General features: G+C 36.2%; 1 protein-coding gene across 1 annotated transcript in view; it reads left to right on the top strand.

The window, feature by feature from the left end:
- SNRPC (small nuclear ribonucleoprotein polypeptide C) overlaps window positions 1–7,150 on the top strand; it is an 11,986-nt gene extending 4,836 nt beyond the window's left edge. Inside the window, exons 3-6 of the mRNA XM_006907354.3 lie at window positions 25–133; window positions 2,403–2,492; window positions 4,095–4,199; window positions 6,799–7,150. Of these exons, the coding sequence (XP_006907416.2) occupies window positions 25–133; window positions 2,403–2,492; window positions 4,095–4,199; window positions 6,799–6,923 (429 nt within the window). The 3' untranslated portion in view covers window positions 6,924–7,150. The remainder of the gene's footprint in view (window positions 1–24; window positions 134–2,402; window positions 2,493–4,094; window positions 4,200–6,798) is intronic.
- Window positions 7,151–14,683: the final 7,533 nt, after the last annotated feature.

The following is a 14,683-nucleotide window of genomic DNA, read 5'->3' as shown; positions in this document are numbered from 1 at the left end:
TTTTTTTTTTTTTTTTTTTTACAGCCATCTGTGAGAAAGACACACTGCAGTGGTAGGAAACACAAAGAGAATGTGAAAGACTACTATCAGAAATGGATGGAAGAGCAGGCTCAGAGCCTGATTGACAAAACAAGTATGTCTCAGTCTCTTGTTTTGATGTGGCAGAATGGTCCCATTCTTTCTTATCCCCTCTCTGTTGTTTTTCACAGAAACAGCTCATTCTGAATGATAAATAGAAGCATTCTGATGTGTTGAATGAAAGAAGTGGAAGGTCATTGGTTTCCCAGGGATATAGGAATGCATTAATATTAATTATTGAGGTTAGAGAAATCTGGTATTGGTTAGACTGGTAAATGAGGCAGAGAAGGATGAATTGCCTAATATTTATTGACATAGAACAGATTTTGTAGCAAATTTATGTATAACCCCCTTTATAATGTTCCATAGTTTTTAGAACCATTTTCTTATTACAATAGGAAAAGGTGGGAGATGAATTTGTAGCTCTCTTCAAAGAGTTTGAGAGACTTTGAGTTTCTTATTCTTTGTAGTCCTGACAAAGATAACTAGTCAGAAAGGAAGTAACCTATGTGACAAAACAGTTCGGGTATGTTTCTGACCCATGTCTTACATACGTACCATAATCTTTGTTTCATTAAGAAGATCTCTTTGTTATTTAGGCTAGTTGGGTCCAAGGCGATACTGCATTTCTATGTTAGATCATCCTGGTATATTTGAAACATGACCTTTATCTCTTGTACTCAGCTGGCAGCAAGTGCGGACTTTGTGATATGATTTTTTAAAAAGCAAATACTTATGATTTCAAACATACTAGAAAGACCTATTTAATGGATGAACCTTCCATGGCCGCACAGCCCAACTTCCCATTCCCCAACACCCAGCACCAACAAGTCTTGTTTAATTTATACCAGGGTTTTCAAGCTTAGCACTATTGATATTGGGGCTGGATAATTCTTTGTTATGGGGGCTGTCTTGTGCGTTGTAGGATGTTCAGCAGCAGCTCTGGCCTCTACCCACTAGATGTCAGTAACAATTCCCAGTTATAACAACTAAAAATGTCTCCAAGCATTGCCTAGTATCCCCAAGGGTAGAAAATTGCCTCTGGTTGAGAACCACCAAATACCTTCCTCTACTCCCTTTATACTTCCTGGATTATTAAGCAGAAAATCTCAGACATTGTCCCATTTTATTTGAAAAATAAATTATAATCTTTTTTTCTCTATTTGAAAAGATATTAAAAATTTCTTGGCATCAAAGGTTAGCGTTATATTTGTCGTTGGGTTTTTTTTTTGCATACAGCAAGAGAAGTTAGGATGACTAAACATTTTCAATGGAGCACTTTTGGAGAGAGGAGGCAAGGTTTCAGGGATAAACCTTATGATGTCCATGATTATGTTGACATTGAGTCTGTTACTGAGCCAATGGCTTAGCCACTCCCTCTTCAGTCTTTTTACAAGCTGTGCTTTCACACAGGGTGTGGGAGGTGCCTTATTAGGATATGATCTGTTACAGAGCACAGGCTCCATTCAGAGGCATATGAATAACTCTTCGTAAATCTCCACTTTAGGTTATTTCTTTTGATCTAGTTCTCATGAATTATCAAGTGATTTATTTTAATAATTTGACCCCCTTTGCATTGGTGGGGTAGAGTGGGGTTGAGTGGTAGAATTATACCTGGGTTGTAGACTGCACTGAATTGGGGATTACATTCAGGAATAGACTTTATGAGTGCGTTTCAGTGTTTATTTGTGAATCCTTTTTAAAACCAAATATAAATGATCTTCAGTTTCTTTTTTCATTTGTGCCTCATTGTCTGAAAGAAAAATTAAAAGTTGATTATACTGGACATTTTTTAAGAGCATAATCACCTTCAGGGCAGGCTCTTGCTTTGAAATTTGTTTCTTTCTCATCTCTTAGCTTAGTGCATTAATTTCAAAAATGGTAAACTGAATGGTGTATTGTTTTGATTCAGAACAGGATATATAGGAAAGATCGAAGTTTATGAAGCCCGGTCTTTGGACAGGTATCACACATTTTTAAACAGAACTTTGAACGGCTTGAATTGGTTATAAACCACATCTGCAAATTAAAGATGACTGTCTCTCTTTGATAAGACCTGTTGATAGGTTTGAGGTTTTCACTCAATCTTCCTAGTTATTTCAGCTGTAAGAATGCTAAATAAAAACAGGTTAAAAACACTTATCAGTAAACCAATTAATTGCAAGTGTAGCTGGTGGATACCTTAAGTTGATTTAAAAACTTGAGGCTAGAATGTAGCACTTTCTAGAGTAAAATAATTGGGACCATTAAAGATTTAAAAGAAAGTAGTTAGTTTTAGTAAATTCTTATTCACCGTGTGCTGATTTTTCTTCCTTTCTTTAAAGCCGCGGCATTTCAACAAGGAAAGATACCTCCTACTCCGTTCTCTGCTCCTCCTCCTGCAGGGGCAATGATCCCACCTCCCCCCAGTCTCCGTAAGTTTTTTAAGTTTTTATCTAAAGGGGTATAACTGGGCAGATTGATCTTGTTAAATTACCTCACAGTTGGCTTTCAAATGCTCATTGAATGAATACATAGTAACAGAAAACAACTTTAGTGGTATAATTCTGAAGTGTCTTTAGTTACCTTCTGATTGCATTATTAATAGGACATTCTATTTGTGGCATCCCAAGTGGGTCTGAGACAGATTGAATGGAAAGCTCAAAATGTACCTGTGATTACATGAGCTAATATATGAAGAGGTATTGCTGAGTACATTAAATTATTTACTGCTATGAACACAGCTCTGGAGGATTGAAGTAGCTGATAAACTACTCAGTTTTTCTCTCTATTTTCTATATTTACACCAATATATATTCCTTGTGAAAGACAAGAACTGTCTAGTTGAAAGTGGAGTGGATTAAAGGCTTTTCTGGGAAGGTTTGTTGTTTTTGCATGACAAACAGGAGGACATTGAGTAACTAGGCCATAAGTTCTTTGGCTTTTCTAGAAGAGTTTAGATTGAAACTGAACTCAGAGACCTAAACTCAGTCCTGTAAGTAATCATGGATATAAACGTAGAAGAAAGTAAGCTGTTTATAATCATTGCACACTAATGCAGGTGGACCACTAATAAATAGCCCACCAAACCCTTCTTGGGCTCCCACCATCCTAGGACCTGGTGAGGCCTCAGGTCACAGCAGCTCTCAGGTCAACTCTCTCTCCTATTCTATCCTGACTGACTGACACTCAGCTCCATTATTTTTAATAGCAGAAGAGCCTGTGGTATGAATGTACCATAATCAATCTCACCATTTTCTTATTGGTGGACATGTAAGTTTCAAATTGTTGCTGTTGTAAATGATACTGTCAGGAATATCGCTGCATATACATCTTTATATTTTCAAAGAATCTTTTAAACCTGGTTTTTGATTTTTTAAAAAAAGATCTAGGGGTGGCTCTATAGTGTAGTGGTTAGCACATCTGCTTTACATGCAGAAGGTCCTGGGTTCGTGCCCCAGGTGGAGCCATGGACCATACCCCGGGTGCACCAGGCCCCCCAAGTGCACCAGGGGTGCCTGGCCCAGGGTGCACCTGGCCCCAGGTGCGCCAGGCCCCAGGTGCACACCACAAGTGTGTGGGAGGAGATGGCCGGCCTTCAGAGATCCAGTTCTTAAGGGAAAACAGCAACATCCATAGGTCAGGGGTGGAAGTGTGTGTGGGGAGAGATTAAAGAGGGGGAAAAAAGTCTGAAATTAGGTACTTGTGGCTTAAGTTCCTATGCTTTTTATCAGGAGCTCTACGGAAGGTATAATACCCCCTTTTAAAAAATTAAAATCTTGGAATTTTTTTGACCTGGGGAATCTGATGCATTTTATACTTCTCTTTTGGTAGGCTTGTTTTTGCTTTTCAGTCATAAAGTAACTAATATTTTGTGGCATGCTGATTTTTTTGCATCTACTGTTAAAAAAGAGACCATAAGAAGTCTGTTGTTAACATAGTTTGGACCAGATCATGAGGCTTTATTAGTTTCATTAAGGAAATAAAATGTTAATGTATAAGCATATCCTAACCTCAGGCCCCATTCTTCATTTCAGCGGGTCCTCCTCGCCCTGGTATGATGCCAGCACCTCATATGGGGGGCCCTCCTATGATGCCAATGATGGGCCCTCCTCCTCCCGGGATGATGCCTGTGGGACCTGGTAAGTTTGAACCTCCTTCTAGAATGCTCCTTTATGTTTTAGTTTTCCACTTAAATGGAATTCTTAATGTATTATTGCAACAAATTAAATTTGGTGAATCTGAAATGAGAAAGAAAAAAATACTTGGTTTTATCAGTATAATTGGATGCTAACCAAAGACATTGTGGTACTAAAAGCAGGATAAGGCTGCCTCTTTTTCTCTTCTTCTCCCTCCCTCCTGTTTCCTTGCATCCTCCTGACTTTTGGCCATTAATAATGAAGAGAAAGATAGATAAGCTTGTTCCAGTGGGGGAATAAAGGGAACGGTGCGGCTACTTTTCTCTGATTTTGATTTTGAGCAGAGCTACCTCCCATTGCTCATTTAATCTTAGAGGTTAGCTTGCCCAGATGAGTGTATGAAAAGGCCTTAGGCCTGGTAGTTGGTCTTTTATTCAAGAAGTGGAAAAAACTTACACCTCAAAGATTTTATTTTAACATAAACATAAATGTACATTAATTTGCAAATTTTTCTGATACATGGTCAGGGCCTTTGCTTTGAGAACAAGTCTACCGATCGGAACATTATATAGTTCTTGTAAAAATCAGTAAGCCATACCCATAATGCATCCTTTACCAACTTTAATTTCATTTTCTGTGAAGCGATTAGAGACCTTGTGAGGCAATCTAGTTTCAATCTTTAATGATCACCTCACCTACCAAATATGTGAGTGCTTTTGGGAGATTTGTCAGTCTTGCTAAGTAGTAACTTTGTTTTCACAGAAACAGTTTTTTGTTTTTTTGTTTTGTACGCATGTAATTGGTTTTCAGAACAGATAAATTATGTAATTAGAGTACTGATGCAAGAAGCCTAGAACTCAACTGGTAAGACAAGGTACAAAGGTTTAGAGTAGCTTCCTAGCCAGAAGCATTCAGTCTGCTTGCTATGGGTATCATTTAGAGGAATGGGAGAGTATAGATAAAAAGAGTTCCTGCCTTACTGGCTTGTGAACCCAAAACATAATCAAAGTGACTTAGATGGCTTTTTTTGCATTCTTAAATCAGCCATAAATTCAAATTCCTAGAGGGGTTAGAAATATGGTGAACTGGGAATGCATGACTCATCTAAAGAAGGCTTCTAGAACTCAGCTTCAGCCTATATTTGACATTTGAGAATGCAGGTTGGTGTTGCCAGTTCTCCTGAGTATTTTGTTGTTGTTGTTGTTGTTGTCGTTTTTACCAGGATAAAATAATAAGATTATGGGATTTACATTAAAAGAATTTAGTAGTTGGGGGTGGGCATGGATAAGAATGGGTGGATAATTGTTAAAGCTGGATGATGGGTGCATGGATGTTCATTATACTCTTCCTATTCTTGTGTGTGTTTGGTCATTTCTATAATAAAAAGTTGAAAATGGAATCTAGCCTTACTTATTAGTAATTAGACTTATTAATTGCCAATATTGGCAACTAATTAAAATTAAATATGCTATGGAGACAAAAGAAAACAAGTTTTCAGGTGCCTTGTTTTCTATCTTTGATTTAGGTCAGTTTCACTAAGAAATGCTGAATACAGGTTATGATGGGTTTTTTAAATAAGGTATTTAGAAGTTTAGTATTATTCTCTGTTCCTGTTCAAATTAATCTTAAAAACAAATTCTGTACCTATCGGATTTTGTGTCTTTGCATATACTTGTTTTACTTTTTGTCCTAAGGCTATATTCAGCTTCGAATAGTATTCTTGAACCATTTATAGCAAGCCATTAATCAAAATGATTTAGTTAAAAATAAGTAGGTAAAATTTAATATTTAAAAAGGAGATATATAACATGAAAATTATGAAGCATAATAATAAAATGAATACCCATGAACTCACCACCCAGCTGAAGATGTAGAACATTACCAATTCCATGAAGCTGCCTGTGTACCTCCCCAACCTCCACCTCTCTGCTTGCCTTCCCTTCCCTGGCTCATTTGGCTGGTGTATTCATGTGATACTTTAAAAAATTCATTAATAGTTTCAAAAATGCATTAGAAGAATCAGATTTTGTGTGTGTGTGCTAATTGTTATAAATCACATTATTGCCTATTATTTTTCTTGACTTGAGCTAAGTATGGTTACTAACAGGTTCTCAGCATGGGCCTCCTGCTCACCTTTCCTACAGCTCCGAACAAACGCTTAGTGGTAAGATTGTCCTCTGTGCCTGTGTACATTCATGAAATAGCTCCTGGCTTTATGGTGGATAGAACTGATTAAAAGAGCTGAGTGAATCACATGTGACTTGTGAATTTCCCTGAGTAAGAAAAAAGGTCAATTTAGGGAACTAGTATCCCTGGTGGTTTCTGGAAAGCAGTCTGTTAATAGTTTCCCCCTTGTTATCATTAGATTATGATTCCCATATGGTTCTTTTGTTGACTGTTCTGTTTTTTTTTGTTTGAGAATGTCTAAGTAATTTAAAGATGTGATGAATTTGTTGCATTTCTTCTGTTAAGTATGTCTTTTTTTCCAGCATTTTGCAGGGTGGGGGGCTACATTTTTGTCATCAATTGAAGTTCCATCAAGCTCTCTCACAAGCAGTATTTTCTTACTCTCATTTTTCCTTTTCTTTGTTGTGTCCTGCAGCTCCTGGAATGAGGCCACCTATGGGAGGCCACATGCCAATGATGCCAGGGCCCCCAATGATGAGACCTCCCGCCCGTCCCATGATGGTACCCACTCGGCCAGGAATGACTCGACCAGACAGATAAAGAAAGAGGGGAACCTCTTTCTATCAGTTTTATATTACTTGTTCTACTTCACCAGGAGGTTATGGTGGTGTGACTCTGGAGGTTTTCTAACAGCATGACAAGGAAGGCTTACTCCCTCTTCCTGTCAAAGAGAATAGTTTTGGAGTGGAGTAGTGGGACAAAAAATGCAATTTTCATTTGTATTGTGAAATGTGGAAATAAAATTGTCAACTGTTATTAAAAATGTGTTCCCTTTTTTCTCTTCTCTGTATTCTTTTTGTATTATAAAGGAGATGAAGTGTTTTAGTTGTGTTATTTCTAGCTCATTCTCTCTTCTGCATGCCCTCTGCATGACATTCTTTTTTCTTAGCTATAGAGTGGGTCCCTTGGGCACCCTGTCTTTATTTAGTAAACTTCTCTTGTGCAAGACTTTGGTAAATCTAACACTTGTAGAGCTTTTGTTGATTAAATAAACACAATTGGTTAATTTTTCACATGAATAGTACTTTGTGTAAGTGAAAAATTTTAAGCCTTTTATGCTGAAGTAGAGGAAAAGACTTCATGATATATGCATGTCAGCTAAGAATGGCAAGAATTGCCTTAATCTCAGCTGCTTTCTCTCTGCTCTTTTTTTGGGGGGTGGGGGGGCTTCAAATAGAAAGCTTTCTAATAGCAATGGTAAAATTAATCGGATTTCCATGGTACAGAAAGTTTCTTCAGAATGTCATTTGTTATATCACCGAGCTATAAAAGGATATTTTCAGGGAAGCTTCTAGATGATAAGCCATTGGCCCTATTCAGCTTGGTGTAAAATCTTAACTCCTATTTCACATCACTGCAAGTGAGAGTGAAAATTGTTATACGCTCTGGGAAGGCAATTAGTATCAGAACTGCAATACTTTTATCCTTTGACTTAGCATTTCCATGTCTAGAAATTTATCCTGCAGATATACTTGCATATGTACGAGACAACATGTACATGATTATGCATTGCAGCAAAAGATTGGAAATAATATAGATGCATAGTGAAAGGGGAATGATTTATCAAGTATACAAAATGGCTGTAGGCTAAAACAATAAGGAAGCTCTATACTATGCAGGTAAAACAATAAGGAAGCTCTCCATATTAACGGGGAAAGATCTCCAAGATATATGTTGTTCTGCAGCTTGGTTTGTTCACATGACAAGGTATTGTTTGCTGCTATCCTTTTTTAAAGGATATTTATATGTGCCTTTGTATGCATAAAGGATCTCTGGAAGGACAGATAAGCAACTGGTAATACTAGTAGCCCATGAAGAATAAATAGGTGGCTGGCGGATATGGATGAAAGAAAGGTTGGTCACCTTGTGTTTATTAGACTGAATCATTATTTTAAAACAAAACAAACCACCTTTGCCATCTGAGGTTATTGTCATAGTGATGTTATGGCAGAGGGTGTCCTAAAGCAGCAGTTTACCACCTGGCTGATAATCAGAGCCATAGGGGACCTTATTCAAAATAAAGATTCCAGATTTTGATTCAATATATCTGAGATGGAGCTTAGGGAATTTGCATTTTGGGAAAACTCCCTAGGAAATTTTGATTATTTGTGGGTTTGGCAAACTCCATCTTAGTTTCTAGTTTACCCAAGAATATGACACTATGTATGTAAATTTGTTTTAGATTTATAGCTAGAAATCGAAATGGCAATAAGTAGATTGCTTTTTTTCCCTAGAAACTTGAAAATATTTTGAAAAGCCGATTTAGGCAAATAAATGACCTTATCCAGGTAAACAGGTTAGAAATAGAGATTGTGACCAAGAGACACTCTTTGCTCAGCCTCTGTAGAAGCTGAGTCCACTTCCTAGTCTGAGCCTTTGCAAGTGCTACTTCTTGTTTTTTAAGTATCTTATTGTCACATCTTTTAAAGAAGGACCTAAGTCTCAGAAAATTGATAGTTTATATGTCTGAGTTTATAGCTCAGATTTGTTATTAAACTTCTGCACATTTAAGAGTTTGTTAGGGGAAACCTTGCTAACTGAGCTTAAGTGTGACTCAGCAAATTTCTGGTTTTGATGGCTGTCAGACTGGGTGAAGAGAGTGTCTATAATAGAATAATAGCCTTAGGTACTTAAAAACAACCCAGATCTTCCTAAAAGGAAACTTTTTCCAAAGTATGTAAGAATTCGTATAGGTGCAATCAAGAATACTAGTTGATAACAAGAATTGAAGAAGTTAATGTGCATGTAGGGTAACACACTTGCTTCCTTTCTGTGGGCAGACCCAGAGCCATAGGGAGTGCAGTTAAAGTTTAAGCTATCATAATTTCCACTGATGTGGCTTAATGGTTTGTCAGACTGCCAGTCCCCTTGATTTCAAGCTGCATGAGAAATGGGATCCTCGCATAGAGCCACAGGCTAATTTGGTCATCCTATATGGAAAAAGTCCAGTGGTGATTAAATGTCCCAATTACATAGCTTCGGTCAGATGGTATCTTTTAGGCTCTTAGATAAATTTGGTGAACAGAAAAAAAACCAGAGTGCCTTAGGTTCCTCTGATGGAAATGCCCTGAAGTCTGGCCTGGTATATCAGTTTTCATGAAAACCTTAAAAAATGTTAACTAATTGAAATCATTTCTTTCCCTCCCAATTGAAAGTTTAAGGATTAGACTTTTTGGCACAGAATCAATACATATCTAAAACTGTTCATCAGACAAGTGCAAGAATAAAATCTGAATGTTACTTATTGTTCTGTCCATGTTATTTAGGGGTGTGTGTGTGTGTGGAGGCGAATTCCAAACTTACAGAAAGGTTGCAAGAACTGTACAAAGAACACCAGTATATCCTTTGACCAGAATCACCTATTGTTAGCTATTAGCATTTCACCCCATTGACTTTTATTATTTACTCGCTTGCTTTATTTTTTTCTGAGCCATTTGAGAGTAAGTTGCATATACCATGCCCTTTACCATAAATATTTGAGTTTGTATTCCCTAAGAATAAGTACATCCCTTACATAACCATAGTTTAGTTATCAAGCTCAGAAAATATAAACATAATTCATTAATCTACCAACCGTATTTCATTTTTTAAAATTTATTTGTTTTTTATGGTGACATTGGTTAAAATTCAATAAGTTTCAGCTGTACACTTTAACAATAAGGCATATACATATTTACACTGTGTGTTCACCTACCATAGTTAGAGTTCTTTGTGTCACCACATATTTGACCCCTTTTATCCCGTCAACCGTATGTCATTTTTGTCCATTGACCCAACGTTGGCCTTATATATATTTTTTCCTATCTTGTACAGGATCCTCTCGAGAATCATGTACTTTACTCTTCTGTCAAATCTCCTCAGTCTCCTTTAATCTAGAACAATTCCTCTGCCTTTCTTAGTCTTTTATGACACTGACAGTCTCACCACCTTTTTAACAAAATGTTCCTCATTCCTCATTTTGGGTTTGTCTGACGTTTCCTCATGATTAAATTCTGGTACATGTCCTCAGTTGTGTCCCCAGGATATCACATCTGTAGGCAGGAACACCATCTATCTGCCCCTCGTTGATGAGAGTAATTTTGATCACTTGTGAAGGTAGTTATTCAATTTCTCCATACTTGTTCCTTTTCAATCAGTATCTTTCCCTGGCTGCCAGTTAAGAAAATCCCATTGATTTATATTCTCACTTAATGGTAAGACTTTCAACACAGCCTAGGAAGCCAAGATCTCAAAGCCCTTTATTAAATACTTAATCAGATTTCACAATGACTGTGAGAAACAGGCCTCCTAATCCTTACCCCCTTTTCTTAGTCTGTACTTCAAATCCTAGTACTTCTGGGGGATGGTTGTTGAAAGAATAAAGAAGTAAAAGGTAGGACAAAGACTTTTACCTCTACATTCAGACGAGATCCGGGGCGTTGAGGGTGGTATGGCCGTAGGCACCTCTACATTCAAATGCTACATTTCCCCGCTAATCATCCTTTTTATCTCTTAGGCCTTTGCTGGTAGTGTGAAGCATGTAAAGAGGGATCAAAAAAAAGAGTAATACAATATAGCCTAGAGTGGCAGACAGACATTACTAATTGCCCACTCCAGTATTTATTACTATCCATAATAATAACTCCTAATTTTTATCTGGATCCATGGCCATCTGCAATGAATAGTGTATTTCCCCTAGTTTGTAGCTTGGTGAGACTGTAGCAGGAAAGAAGATGCCTTTTTCCCCGCCCTCTTTCTTTTTGATGGGAATGTGGATATAATGTTTGTTTGAAATGCAAACATTTTGGATCACAAATTAGCAACTAAGGGTAGTGATAGCAAGACAGAAGGAGCCTAGGTCCCTAATGGTTGAAGAGCTACCATGAACTGCCTACCTTAGATTTTTTTATGTGAAAGAGAAATAAACATTTATTAAAGTTATGTATTATTGTGAGAAAAAGCCAACAAAACAGAAGATTTAAATAAAATCCAGTCTCAGAACATAATAAAGATGTCCAGGTTTCAATCTAAAATGATTCATTATCCATCTCCCCAAAAAACAAATTCATCATACCAAGAACAAGAAAGATCTCAATTTAAAGGGCAATCAATAAATGTCAACAAAATGATAGACGCTAGAATTATTTGACAAAAATTTTAGCGCAGCCATCATAAAAGTGCTTCAGCAAGCATATGAACATGCTCAAAACAAATGAAGAAAGAATATATAAAGATAAACCAAAGGAAATTTTGGAATCCAAAAATAAAAAATTTTGGATGGGCTCAACAGAAAACAATCAGTAACAGGAAACAATCAGTGAACTTGAAGCTAGAACAATAAAAATACCCAATCTCAACAACAGAGAGAAAGCAGACTTAAAACGAAAATGAACAGAGCTTCAGGGACCTGTGGGACTATAACAAAAGTTCTAATATTCATATTAGAGTCCCAGGAGAGGAAAAAAAGGAAAGCACAAAAGAGGTACTAGGACAAATAATGGTTGAAAACTTCCCAAATTTGCAAGAGACATAAACCTACATATTCAACAAGCTGAACAAACCTCAATCAGGATAAAATTTGAAAATAGAGAAAAATTACACCTTACTTTTGGGGAAAAATAATTTGAAAGACAGCAGATTTCTCATCAGAAAGCCTGGACACCAGAAGGAACTGGCAGAATAGTTTTCAAGTGCTAAAAGAAAACTGTCAACTCAGAACTCAGTGAAAATACACTTTAGGAATGAATGGGAAATAAAGATGTTCTCTAATAAAGGAAAACTAAGAGAATTTGTTGCCAGCAGACCTACCATAAAAGAATGGCTAAAAAGTTCTCTAAATAGAAAAGAAACAATAAATAAATGACTCTCATAACATCAGGAAGGAAGAATACGGTAAGCAAAAATATGGGTAAGTACAATACTTTTATTTCCCTGAGTTTTCTAAATTATATTTGAACAAAAATCATAACTGATTGATGTAGCTCTGAACATATATAGATGAAATATTTAAGACAATTACACCTACAGGAAGAAAAAGGGACATAAATGGAGGTAAAGTTTTATCTTCACTAGAACTGCTAATGACAATACCAGTAGATTGTGCTAAGGTATGGAGAAATAATGTAAAAACTAGAAAAACAAGTTAAAGCTATACAACTAAAAGGTATGAAAGCTATGCACTCAAACACACAATAGATTGCTTATCTCAAAACTTATTACAAAGCTACACCAGTCAAGACATTGTGTTCCTGGCATAAGGACAGACATACAGACGAATGAAATAGACTTGAGAGTCCTGAAATAAACCCTTACTTTTATTGGTAATTGATTTTCACTAAGACAATACAGTGAGGAAAGAATATTCTTTTTAATAAAAGATGCCAAGACAACTAGATATCCACTTGCAAAATAATTAAGTTGCTCCCCTTTGTCACACCCAAATTAACTAAAAATGAATGAAATTCCTAAATGAGAGCTAAAACTATACAACTTTTAGAAGAAAACATAGATGCAAATCTTCAGGACCTTGGATTAGGCAATGGTTTCTTAGATATGACACCAAAAGCGTAGCAACAATGACAAAAAGATAAAATGTATATCATCAAAAATAAATTTTTTTGTGCTTCAAAAAACAGGAAAATGAAAAGAAAACTCACAGAATGGGAGAAATGCTTTTGCAAATTATATCTGATAAGGGACTTGTATCTAGAATATAAAAAGAATTATTACAACTCAATAATGAAAAGACAAATGTCCAGCTTAAAAATAGACAAGGGATCTGAGCAGAACATTCTCCAAAGAAGATATACCAATGGTCCATAAACACATGAAAAGATGCTCAATATCATTAGTGATCAAGAAAACATCAACAAATTCTTAACCAAATATTAACAAATAGAATGCGGCAATATATGAAAGTAATTATACATCATGTCCAAATGAGGTTTATTTCAGGGATGCAGGCTGGTTCAGTATTTGATAATTAATATAATCCAAGATGTTAACAGGCTAAAATCACATGAACGTAGCATTCAGTGCAGAAAAAGCATTTGAAAAAATTAAACATTCTTGATAAAAAGTCTCAGAAAAATAGGAATAGAACTTTCCTCAATTTGATAAAGAGCATCCATGAAAATCTACTATTTTTATACTTAATGGTTTAATAAAGACTGAATGCTTTCCCCCTAAAATTAGTAACAAAGAAAGGATGTCTGCTCTCACTAGTCCTATTAAACAAAGTGCCAGGAATAGCCAGCTCCATAAGGCAAGGATAGGAAATAAAAGGTATTCATATCAGAAGGGAAGAAATATTTTTTATACTGAGTATATCAATGTCAATATCCTGGTTGTGATATTGTAGTAAAGTTTTTCAAGGGGAAATAGGTAAACGGCACAGGAATCTCATATCATTTCTTACAACTGAGTGTTAATCTACAATCATCTCAAAATAAAATGTTTGATTTTTTAAAAATGTACGGATTCTCCCTAAATACTTTTTGTTTTTATATGCTTTGCATTCTTAGCATTAATACTAAGGAAAGATAACACATTAATACTATTGGTGATAGTCTTAACTCTCCTATTCAGTGGTCCCTAGAGAGGCCATGTTCTTTTAGAGCATGAGTTTTTGCTTTCGACAAAAATAACTCATTAGCCAGGCATGATGAATGGTTCAACAAGGATGATGAGTCTCTGAGTATGAGGCAGATTTCATTTTACATAGCTAATGTCAGATATCTAAATCAGCTGATGGGGTGCTCCAGGGAAAGCAGCATAAAATGCAAGAAATTACCCTGACCGCTGAATTGGGAAAAAGCGATAATGGTCAAAAATTCTGGCATGAAACCTTTTCTTCCATGGGATCTGTTGGCGTGTATACTGGTGAGGAGTGAGCAGAAGGAAAATTATAATAAGACTATGCAGTCCTGCTGGAGGGGATTGTGTAGTAGACCACTTAGGCTGATGATGATTTGCTTCCTTTTTAAAAAAGGTAATTTTGGGGAAACTTGTGGGAAAAATTGAGCTAACTATGACTAAGACATAGGCATGACATACATGAAGTCTGTTGATTAATTTAAAAGTTTAACATTTATATGGTCGACCATGCTTAGACTATCTCTAGAATTAGGTAACCATTGTTTTGGGGGAGTGTAATTGAATTGTTGAGGGACAAGGAGAGGAAGGAGGGAAATTAATCTTGATTTTTGTATTATGTGGATGTATTATCTATTCATGAGAATGAATAAATTTAAAATTAATTGGTGGCCAGATTTCCTATAAGTCTGTCTTGAAGAGTATTTTCCTCAGGTTTTTGCTTGAAG

This window comes from Pteropus alecto, unplaced genomic scaffold, assembly GCF_000325575.1.
Source record: "Pteropus alecto unplaced genomic scaffold, ASM32557v1 scaffold202, whole genome shotgun sequence".
NCBI lineage: Eukaryota > Metazoa > Chordata > Mammalia > Chiroptera > Pteropodidae > Pteropus > Pteropus alecto.
This window is presented reverse-complemented; position numbering and strand designations above follow the sequence as displayed.